The sequence below is a fragment of the Nothobranchius furzeri genome, chromosome 2 (genome assembly GCF_043380555.1).
Source record: "Nothobranchius furzeri strain GRZ-AD chromosome 2, NfurGRZ-RIMD1, whole genome shotgun sequence".
Taxonomy (NCBI): domain Eukaryota; kingdom Metazoa; phylum Chordata; class Actinopteri; order Cyprinodontiformes; family Nothobranchiidae; genus Nothobranchius; species Nothobranchius furzeri.
Window position 1 is genome coordinate 93,218,460 of NC_091742.1, and position 12,362 is coordinate 93,230,821.

Sequence of the window (12,362 nt, forward strand, 5' to 3'; positions counted from 1 at the left end):
TCCCCCATCCCTGCTCCTGGATGAAAAGCCGGACATTTTCATCAAGAACCCCCAGTCCGGACATCCCGGAAAGAGTGAAAAGCGGACATGTCCGGGGAAAACAGGACGTACGGTCACATTAGTTTCATATAAAGCGGGAGATTACAGTTACAGTAATTTGCTCATGCCCTTGCTGCCCTGGGCCCTTTAGAGTTTGTGTGCCCTGGGCAATTACCCAGTTGTCCATATGGTTAATCCGGCCTTGCTGGGAGTAGACGCGCACCAAGCATTACATCAGACCATTTCTAAATGAGCACCTTCACAACAATTTTTGTTTGCTTCTCGAAGCTGCTTCAAAGAAAAACAAAACATCAAAGGTTTCTCCCACATTCTTTACAGAAAATATTTGTCAGAAAATATTTGTCAGTTTGTTTATAGGTCATGAAATCAAGAGAAAAATAAAATTGGTCACAATGAATTGATAGGACATCTCAAATGCAACATTTATTTACTCTTACGTTTGTCAGGGCTTTTGAAGAAACCGCTAAAAATAATAAAAATATGTGTTTTATTAGTCCCATTCTGAACACACAGGTGTGTTTTCTGCTCCAGCAGGTGGCGGTAGTGTACCTTTACGCTGGTCACCGACCACCAGAAGAAGCAGAAACCGGAAGCTGCTAACAGAGCTAGCTTGTTGTTGTTCTGGTGTGTGAGGAGAATATTTGAGGTTCTGCAGTAAAAATGTCTTCACTTCAGTCTCTGGGAGAGTTGATCAGCTAAAGCGACTAACTGCTGCTGCTGCAGAAATCTTCTCACCAGGCTGTGGAAACTTTCTTCTCCTCCTCAACAACTTGGTGGAGTTCTTTCCAGAACCAGAGAAGATATTCTGCGGTCTTCGTGACAATCGGAGCTCCAGAATCAGGTTGTGGGTGAGAAAAGCTTTTCTCTAGACTTCCTGCCCTCTGGATCTGCTGCTGTTCCTTTGGCCAGAACCAAAGCGTTGGATCTTTAATCTCCTGCTTTGTTCTGAAGCAGCATCTTAATCAGCTCTCCTGCTTTGTTTCTATTGCAGCTGTTAGCTAAACACGGCTAAAGAAACCCTGCTACCACTTCAGGATCATCCATCAGCTGGGACTGATTCATCGTGTGTTCTTCACCACCTGGACCTGGACAGCATGGACACAGGTACTGGTGAATGAATGAATATATTGTCAGTATATGGTGGGACATTACAGTGAAATTATGAGAATGAGGTTCAATCTTTAAAATAATGATCTGTATATGTTTAGCACTACTGGGGTTCTAAACCCCCCAAAGCGTTTTACATCACAGTCATTCACTCATTCACACACTGTTGTAGAACCTTGAAGTTTTAGAGTGAAGAGATCTCTCCAATGAATGATTTTTGAAGCCAAGTATAGTGGTCATGTGACTCGTTTTGATCCAAAGAATTTTTTGTTTTGAGGGGAGTTAAAGTCCCAAAGTCATCGTCACACACTGGTGAAGTTACGTCCTGCATTTGACCCGTCCCCATGGGGAGCGGTGAGATGAAGCTGTGGGAACTATTTGGTCTTCTGTCGGGTTTCAGTCACTACGAGAATCAGTCAGAGACAGGAGAGGTTTTCATCTTGTTCACAGCCTACCTTTGTTGTAGCATCAGTCACGCATCATCATTTGACCAATCACAGTTGGGGAGACAGCATGCTGCAGACACGACGGCAGCGGCGCTGACAGCACGTATGACTGCTGTTGCTTCAGCATGTCGCTGTGGTTTAGAGCTTAAAGGCCCAGTGTGTAAAAACATTCGACTCTTTAGCACCACACAGTTCAGAGTAAGTATTGCAGCTCCGGTAGCCCACACTAGGGTTGGGCTGTTTTTCCATTCGCCCACCATTAGTCCAATAAATGATGATGGGCCGTGGTTTGTGCATGTGACTGATTAAGGCATGATTCACTGACTGATTTGTGAACACAGAAGAAGTCTAAACATGGATTATTTTACGGATGCGCAGCACAAATTAGAATTTTCTTTTTGTTTAACTCATTCACTGCCAGCCGTTTCCTGATCAGAAAAGCTCTTCACTGCCAGCGTTTTTCAGCGTTTTTACTGTTTTTTAAGAGTCACAGAACGTTGCTCTATGATGATGTCAACGCCAACACTACCAAAACAAAGTGGAGACTCACCTCTCACATCAGGAAGAATCCACGTGTTTTGAGTGTTATCTGTTCTTTCATAATCCGTTGTCGAATTGTGATCGGTAGAAGCTTTTCCGGTACTCGCCTCACTTTTTTTACAGCAGCCTCCCAAAACAACCTGCTAACACATGGATGTTCTGCTTCCTGATCATGTGACATGTGATGTATGCGGATGAAGATCGGCTTTAGAGCTGGGATGTTTGTTCTCACGGTGCGGGGGCTCGTTCTGACGCCCACACAGTAAAAGAATGCAAATGACGACTTTTCAATTCATTAAGTTCCTCGATTCATTTTACCGGAAGTGCAGAATTATTAGGCAAATGAGTATTTTGTCCACATCATCCTGCTTGTTGTCTTACTCCAAGCTGTATAGGCTCGAAAGCCTACTACCAGTTAAGCATATTAGGTGATGTGCATCTCTGTAATGAGAAGGGGTGTGGTCTAATGACATCAACACCCTATATCAGGTGTGCATAATTATTAGGCAGCTTCCTTTCCTTTGGCAAAATGGGTCAAAAGAAGGACTTGACAGGCTCATAAAAGTCAAAAATAGTGAGATATCTTGCAGAGGGATGCAGCAGTCTTAAAATAGCAAAGCTTCTGAAGCCTGATCATCGAACAATCAAGCGTTTCATTCAAAATAGTCAAAAGGGTCGTAAGAAAATACAACAAAATAACTGCCCATGAACTGAGAAAAGTCAAGCGTGCAGCTGCCAAGATGCCACTGGCCACCAGTTTGGCCATATTTCAGAGCTGCAACATAACTGGAGTGCCCAAAAGCACAAGGTGTGCAATACTCAGAGACATGGCCAAGGTAAGAAAGGCTGAAAGACGACCACCACTGAACAAAACACACAAGCTGAAACGTCAAGACTGGGCCAAGAAATATCTCAAGACTGATTTTTCTAAGGTTTTATGGACTGATGAAATGAGAGTGAGTCTTGATGGGCCAGATGGATGGGCCCGTGGCTGGACTGGTAAAGGGCAGAGAGCTCCAGTCCGACTCAGACGCCAGCAAGGTGGAGGTGGAGTACTGGTTTGGGCTGGTACCATCAAAGATGAGCTTGTGGGGCCTTTTCGGGTTGAGGATGGAGTCAAGCTCAACTCCCAGTCCTACTGCCAGTTTCTGGAAGACGCCTTCTTCAAGCAGTGGTACAGGAAGAAGTCTGCATCCTTCAAGAAAAACATGATTTTCATGCAGGACAATGCTCCATCACACGCGTCCAAATACTCCACAGCGTGGCTGGCAAGACAGGGTATAAAAGAAGAAAAACTAATGACATGGCCTCCTTGTTCACCTGATCTGAACCCCATTGAGAACCTGTGGTCCATCATCAAATGTGAGATTTACAAGGAGGGAAAACAGTACACCTCTCTGAACAGTGTCTGGGAGGCTGTGGTTGCTGCTGCACGCAATGTTGATGGTGAACAGATCAAAACACTGACAGAATCCATGGATGGCAGGCTTTTGAGTGTCCCTAGCTGGGAGGGGGGGGGGGGGGGGGGTAATACAAGAAAATAAACATTCCTTTGTACAGTAGAATAAATCTATTGTATTTTTTCAGCCTTATATTTTACATAAGGCCACATTGCCACATACTAGTCATTTAACGTATCTTATTGTTATTTTCCTAATACTGTCGGCTTTGGAAAGGATCAAAACACAAAAGTGTAAAACTCCACAGACTCAGAAAACAAAAAACTTGAATGTTAGATTTATACTGACTGAGTTTGTGTGTTCTGTTGTTTTTGAGATTGCAAAATAAATCTTAGTTGCATTACTTGGAAACCCTAGTGAGTTATTGAGACTGTGTAATATAGATATAAGTTAGCATCAAAAAGGCAGAGAATGAAGGGTTTAATCTTAACATTTTTATTTATTTCTTTTTTTGTGAGGTAGATTTATTGGCCATTATATCGGCTATCGGCCTTTGTTAAAAATTTTATATCTGTATCGGTATCAGTCCCAAAAAAAGCATATCGGTCGGGCCCTAATATATATATATATATATGTATACAGTGGGGCAAAAAAGTATTTAGTCAGCCACCGATTGTGCAAGTTCTCCCACTTAAAATGATGACAGAGGTCAGTAATTTACATCATAGGTACACTTCAACTGTGAGAGACAGAATGTGAAAAAAAAAATCCATGAATTCACATGGCAGGATTTTTAAAGAATTTATTTGTAAATCAGGGTGGAAAATAAGTATTTGGTCACTTCAAACAAGGAAAATCTCTGGCTCTCACAGACCTGTAACGTCTTCTTTAAGAAGCTTTTCTGTCCTCCACTCGTTACCTGTATTAATGGCACCTGTTTGAACTCATTTTCTGTATAAAAGACACCTGTCCACAGCCTCAAACAGTCAGACTCCAAACTCCACTATGGCCAAGACCAAAGAGCTTTCGAAGGACACCAGGAAAATAATTGTAGACCTGCACCAGACTGGGAAGAGTGAATCTACAATAGGCAAGCAGCTTGGTGTGAAAAAAATCAACTGTGGGAGCAATTATCAGAAAATGGAAGACATACAAGACCACTGATAATATCCCTCGATCTGGGGCTCCACGCAAGATCTCATCCCGTGGGGTCAAAATGATCATGAGAACGGTGAGCAAGAATCCCAGAACCACACGGGGGGACCTGGTGAATGACCTGCAGAGAGCTGGGACCACAGTAACAAAGGTCACCATCAGTAACACACTACAACGGCAGGGAATCAAATTCTGCAGTGCCAGACGTTTTCCGCTGCTGAAGCCAGTGCATGTCCAGGCCCGTCTGAAGTTTGCCAGAGAGCACATGGATGATACAGCAGAGGATTGGGAGAATGTCATGTGGTCAGATGAAACCAAAGTAGAACTTTTTGGTATAAACTCAACTCGTCGTGTTTGGAGGAAGAATACTGAGTTGCATCCCAAGAACACCATACCTACTGTGAAGCATGGGGGTGGGAACATCATGCTTTGGGGCTGTTTTTCTGCTAAGGGGACAGGACGACTGATCCGTGTTAAGGACAGAATGAATGGGGCCATGTATCGTGAGATTCTGAGCCAAAACCTCCTTCCATCAGTGAGAGCTTTGAAGATGAAACGTGGCTGGGTCTTCCAACACGACAATGATCCCAAACACACCGCCCGGGCAACAAAGGAGTGGCTCCGTAAGAAGCATTTGAAAGTCCTGGAGTGGCCTAGCCAGTCTCCAGACCTCAACCCCATAGAAAATCTGTGGAGGGAGTTGAAAGTCCGTGTTGCTCGGCGACAGCCCCAAAACATCACTGCTTTCGAGAAGATCTACATGGAGGAATGGGCCAAAATACCAGCTACTGTGTGTGCAAACCTGGTAAAGACCTATAGTAATCGTTTGACCTCTGTTATTGCTAACAAAGGTTATGTTACAAAGTATTGAGTTGATTTTTTGTTATTGAACAAATACTTATTTTCCACCCTGATTTACAAATAAATTCTTTAAAAATCCTGCCATGTGAATTCATGGATTTTTTTTTTCACATTCTGTCTCTCAGTTGAAGTGCACCTATGATGAAAATTACTGACCTCTGTCATCATTTTAAGTGGGAGAACTTGCACAATCGGTGGCTGACTAAATACTTTTTTGCCCCACTGTATATATTAGGGGTTGTATGAACTAGGGGTTGTATGAACTAGTCGACTTCACGGCTCTGTAGTGACTTTTTATGCCTGTCATCGACTAGTCGCTGTCACGTGATAATGACTGACAAGATGCAGTCGTCCAGCAGGTGATGAGCCCCTGCGTCGGGAGGCAGAGGCGACGCGCTGTGCCAGAGCGTCGGTACTGACACCGGCGGTAAAACGGACATTTAACCACACTGTGACCTTTTCCCTCTTGCAATTTTACCTTCCCCTCACCCCCATCCTAATCTTAACCAGTTTGCGCATGCAAAGCTCTGATCATTGTCTCCAGACATCTGTGTCCTGAGCACCGCCACATCAGGTGTCACCACCTCAAAAACAAATTAAACACTCGATCGTTCATGTCGGCTCATTTCCTTTCATGTTTTCTGTCTTTTATTTGTGCCTGATGCGTTTTTCTGCTGCGGAGTGAGGCTCTTCACCTTTTTTGTTCTCCGGTGACGCACCCCCAAGATTCCACTATCTCCGCTCCGCTCCGGCACGAACTCCGCAGCAAAAACGGTCCCGTTGTAGTCAGCCGGCGAGCAGCGGCACTCCGCTGTTTTTGCAGTCGGTAGATCTTTTAGAACTGCAGTTCAAAGGTAACTCATGAGGTGAATATATATGATCCCAGGTAGCAGTTTTTCTTTAGGATTGAGAAGAGATGCAGGAAGATAATAAACAGACAGGACAGAAAAATAGTCAAATAAAAACAAGTTAGTTTTTGTACCTGCTGGTTGCAACAAACAGACACCATTGAAAGTAATCAGAAGTGAGGAACAGAAAATGAAATAATTATTTTAATGTTTAGAGCAGCAGGAACTCCGAGAGGCTGCAGGCGCATCAGTTTGCTGCTGCTGCGCAGGGGGAGAGGGCTGAAGTAGGATGCAGAAACTACCGTTGTTAAAAGAGATGTGTTAACTTAGAAAATTCTTTCTTTCTTTCGATTTGGGCGCAATTTTAATTGTCAAAAACTCCAGCGAACCTACCGACTGCCTGCCCCCCCCCTTTCAGGTGTATGACGTCATCAACGACTAGTCAAAGTCGACTCGATTTTCATTACTTGACTGTCGACTTTAAAAAACATCAAGTAATGCAACCCCTTGTATATATATGTATACATATATGTGTGTGTGTATATATATATATATATATATATATATATATATGTGTGTGTGTGTGTGTGTGTGTGTGTGTGTGTGTGTGTGTGTGTGTGTGTATATATATATATATACACATATATATATATATATATATATATGTGTGTATATATATATATATATATATGTGTGTATATATATATATATATATATATATATATATATATATATATATGTATATGTATATATATATGTATATGTATATATATGTATATATATGTATTTATATGTATATACATACATATATATACTTACATATTTATGTATATATGTATGTATATTTATATTTGTATAAATGTATATGTATGTATGTATGTATGTATGTATATATTACATATATGTATAAATGTATATATATTTGTATATATGTATATATATATATATATATGTATGTTAATATATGTATATGTATGTATATGTATATATATGTATATACATATATATATATATATATATATATATATATATATATATATATGTATATACACGTTAGAGCTGAGGAAAATAATCAAATAATCGATGCATCGGATGCGGACATAAACGATTCTGCATCGTAGAAGAGTACGCCATAATCGATTATAGTGGAATGTAGTTTTGTTTTTTAACGGCGGCACCAGCGCAGCATCCAAATCTGTCAGAGTGAGCGTCCTCCATATTTACCAAGTGGTTCCGCCTTAATGTGGTACTGCAGGGCTGAGCGCTTGAGTTGTAACCTGAGACCTAACCGGAACCGAATCAGCCGACTGGTTCTGTTGGATTTGGGCCGTGAAGGTATGTTAATTGAGCGGGTTGTCATGCGGCGCGCTCCGCTCACTTGATCTGCGACTGAGAGAGAGACACTGTCAGCTCACACAAGAGAGAGGATCGGAGGACGCTCCTCCAAACACACATTATTATTTTCACAATTTAATTATTATTTCTCCTGGAAGCGCTTAGTCAGACAGAGTGTTGTGATGCTGGGAGACTGGGCCAGATTAACACTTTGTTGTGCCCTGGGCAACAATATTCAAGAGCTCCATCATCACGACCCAAGGATCACCATAATATGGTCACATGCAGAATATTTTACTGTAATATGCAGTAAATATACTCAATACTTGAATGCCTGACATCACGTAACCCGCTCAGGGTAGCCTTTGACCCACCTTGTGTGGACTGACCAATGAGGAGAGGGTCTTAACTTGAGGCCCTCTCTTCATTGGTCAGCCTACATGAGACTGACTCTCAACTGATGTTCAAAGTCATAGGCAGCGAAGCGTCTCTGTGCAGCGCAAAAGCCCGGGTGGACAGTTTGTTTAATATAGGGTGATCATATTTCCATTTCCAAAATAGAGGACAGGGGATCTGTGCCTATGACGTCACACTATGGCAACGCCACACAAACCACGTTGGGACCCATTTTTTTGTAAGAACTAAATTAATATCAGATTCTGCCAATAAAAGGGCTCTAAAACAATTCATATGTAAATATTTAGCATATTTAATGCAAAATCTCATTTTTCTGCTTTAGTGCTGCAACAAGGTTTTATTAATAATAAATTATAACTTTTGTTTTACTACAGCATCGGTACGCTTCCTGTGCACAGATTATCAAGGATGCTTGTTTCAGCTGTGAGATTAGACGATAGGATCAATGAAAAAATAAGTTGTCCCACACTCCATGGAAACTTTCAGAGAATCCACAAATAGTGGCTTTCAAATTGTTTTGTTACTTTTTGCAAGTTTAGAAAAGCAGCAGATGAGACAGCATGTCTGATAATTTAGTTTTTCATCTGATAATATTAGAACATGTCAGTAATGTCTGAGGGGCTTTTATAAACACTGTATAACTAATACTCCTGGAGAGGGTATGAATTACACAGAGGCTTCTGGGGAGCCCAGTTATGGGGGGTGGGTGGGGTCATTTTGCCTTGGCCCCCAAAATGTCTTGAAACGGCCCTGGGTGTGTGACTGAGTTTTGAAGGTGATCTGAATTGTATCAGACGTGTAAATATGACATGTGTATAACTTATTGTTTTTTACTGGTAAAAACGTGTAGTGGAGATAAATCTACCTACATTTTACTTTTCAACACTTTGTTTTGTTTTCTTTTTTTATTTAACTATTTCCTGTCCTGTCTGTCTCTCATCTTCCTGCATCTCCTCTAAACTCTACAGAAAATCTGTTGCCTGGATTCTTACTTTTTCACCTCATTAGTTACTTTTGAGCAGATCAAAGGGATCTCCTGACCACAAAGCGCAGAGCGCGTTTCGATGCTGCGTCAGTGAGGTGAAACCACCACAGCACAGGTGATGAGCTCCGCAGTAGCGCGCTTCAGGCGCAAATAAGACAGAAAATAGAGAACATGTGCACTGCAGACATGAACGATCGTGTGCTAATTATAGTTTTTGTGGTTGCGCCACTTTGAGAATGGACCGTGCGCTGGAGCGCTGTGCAACAATGCGCTGTGCCGCTCTCTGCTCAAGAGTCCATAAATGATGTAATGTCAGTAGAAAACTTTTTTCCGGCTCCCCTGGATGTGTAGGATATCCATCTCCCCCATAATTCGATCCCTGCTCCTGGATGAAAAGCCAGACATTTTCATCAATACAAGAACCTCCAGTCCGGACGTCCGGACAGAGTGAAAAGTGGACATGTCCGGGGAAAACCGGACGTACGGTCACCCTAGTTTAATATAAAGCGGGAGATTACAGATAGGCCTACAGTATTTTGCTCGTGCCCTTGCTGCCCTGGGCCCTTTAGAGATCGTGGGCCCTGGGCAATTGCCCACTTGCCCATATGGTTAATCCGGCCTTGCTGGGAGATCCGGTGTTGGGGAGGGGGCGGGGTGAGTGATGGCGGCTGCAGCGTGATCGTCGTCTCTTTTATTTAGGGACACGGAGAAGTTAAAAGGAGAGAGAAATAGAAGTTCTTGTTCCACGTTATTCTTTTGTTTCATGATGATAAACTGATGTTAAATTTAGCTGAAACAGAAACTGGGAGGAAGCTTTGGTTCATTTTAAGTTACAGGAGATCTTGTCTCCTATCTGCTCCTCCAGAGACAGCATGGACATGAGGGTTACATGGACATGAGGGTCACATGGACATGAGGGTCACACAGGACAGGTTAGTGGAAAGGTTTGTAGTTAGCTGGTTAGTGAAGGAGATCCATCAGGTGGGTAATTTAATCCTAATCCAGCCCACAGCCTTCTGCTGGTGTTATTATCAGAAAGAATAAAACACACATCTTAAATATTACTGGAAGTGTAGAATTTGTTTTATGTTTTATTATTTTCTGCATCAAACAGAACTTGATTCATTCTCCAACATTTCAGAAATGAACCGCTGGGTTCAAATAAAATAAACTAAGTCTAACATTTCATTTGGTGTTATTTCTGACACCCTTCAACTGTGGCATAAATATCTGACTCTAGAGCTGCTCAGAGACATTAAACACTCATATATGAACCCATTATGTATTTTATTATTACATTATGTGTCCTGCAGGTTTTCAGTACTTTTTTAGATTTTGTGAGTTTTTGCAAAGCGTGTTTTTCTCAGCCTGAGGCGTGGTGTTGAACGAGGAAACAGATTGTTTTACTTTGTTAAATCTTCTTAAACGTTTAAAATGTTTTGTTCTAACCTGTTAATGGAGAGCTTTTGAGGGATGGCAGGTTGCATCAATTACGTTTTTAATAAAAATAAATTCTATTTATCGATGAAAACAAATCAAAATGAAATAATCGTGATGCATCGGGATCGTCTTCCTCCGCTTATCTGGGTCCGGGTCGCGGGGGCAGCATCCCAATTAGGGAGCTCCAGGCCGTCCTCTCCCCGGCCTTGTCCACCAGCTCCTCCGGCAGGACCCCAAGGCGTTCCCGGACCAGATTGGAGATGTAACCTCTCCAACGTGTCCTGGGTCGACCCGGGGGCCTTCTGCCGGCAGGGCATGCCCGAAACACCTCCCCGGGGAGGCGTCCAGGAGGCATCCTGACCAGATGCCCAAACCACCTCAACTGGCTCCTTTCGATCCGGAGGAGCAGCGGTTCTACTCCGAGTCCCTCCCGAATGTCCGAGCTCCTCACCCTATCTCTAAGGCTGAGCCCGGCCACCCTACGGAGGAAACTCATTTCGGCCGCTTGTATCCGCGATCTCGTTCTTTCGGTCATTACCCAAAGCTCATGACCATAGGTGAGGATTGGGACGTAGATCGACCGGTAAATCGAGAGCCTGGCTTTCTGGCTCAGCTCCCTCTTCCCCACGACAGATCGGCTCAGCGTCCGCATCACTGCAGACGCCGAACCAATCCGCCTGGCGATCTCCCGATCCCTCCTACCCTCACTCGTGAACAAGACCCCGAGATACTTAAACTCCTCCACTTGAGGTAGGACCTCTCCCCCGACCCGGAGGTGGCAAGCCACCCTTTTCCGGTCGAGAATCATGGTCTCAGATTTGGAGGTGCTGATCCTCATCCCAGCCGCTTCACATTCGGCCGCGAACCTACCCAGCAAGAGCTGAAGGTCAGAGCTGGATGAAGCTAGGAGGACCACATCATCCGCAAAAAGCAGAGACGAGATTCTCCTGCCACCAAACTCGACACACTCCACACCACGGCTGCGTCTAGAAATTCTGTCCATAAAAGTGATGAACAGAACCAGTGACAAAAGGGCAGCCCTGGCGGAGTCCAACCCTCACTGGGAACAGGTCCGACTTACTACCGGCTATGCGGACCAAACTCACGCTCCTCTGGTAAAGGGACTGAATGGCCCTTAACAGAAAGCCACCCACCCCATACTCCTGGAGCGTCCCCCACAGGGTGCCCCTGGGGACACGGTCATAAGCCTTCTCCAAATCCACAAAGCACATGTGGATTGGTTGGGCAAACTCCCATGCCCCCTCCATCACCCTTGCAAGGGTATAGAGCTGGTCCACAGTTCCACGGCCAGGACGAAAACCACATTGCTCCTCCTCTATCTGAGATTCAACTATCGATCGGACCCTCCTCTCCAGTACCTTGGAGTAGACCTTTCCAGGGAGGCTGAGGAGTGTGATCCCCCTATAGTTGGAACACACCCTCAGGTCACCCTTCTTAAAGATGGGGACCACCACCCCGGTCTGCCACTCCCTAGGAACTGCCCCCGATGACCACGCAATGTTGTAGAGACGTGTCAACCATGACAGCCCTACAACATCCATAGCCTTGAGATACCCAGGACGAACCTCATCCGCCCCCGGGGCTCCGCCGCTGTGTAGTTGTTTGACTACCTCAGCAACTTCTGCCCCCGAGATCGGACAGTCCATCCCCAGGCCTCCCAGCTCTGGTTCCTCCTCGGAATGCGCATTGGTGGGATTGAGGAGCTCCTCAAAGTATTCCTTCCACCGTCCGACTATAGCCTCAGTTG

General features: G+C 43.9%; 1 protein-coding gene across 1 annotated transcript in view; it reads left to right on the forward strand.

Annotated features, from left to right (window-relative positions):
- The first annotated feature begins 637 nt into the window (after nt 1–637).
- The window catches only part of LOC139066150 (zinc finger protein 568-like), a 36,839-nt gene continuing 25,114 nt past the window's right edge, over nt 638–12,362 (forward strand). Inside the window, exons 1-2 of the mRNA XM_070548202.1 lie at nt 638–908; nt 1,052–1,164. Of these exons, the coding sequence (XP_070404303.1) occupies nt 1,155–1,164 (10 nt within the window). The 5' untranslated portion in view covers nt 638–908; nt 1,052–1,154. The remainder of the gene's footprint in view (nt 909–1,051; nt 1,165–12,362) is intronic.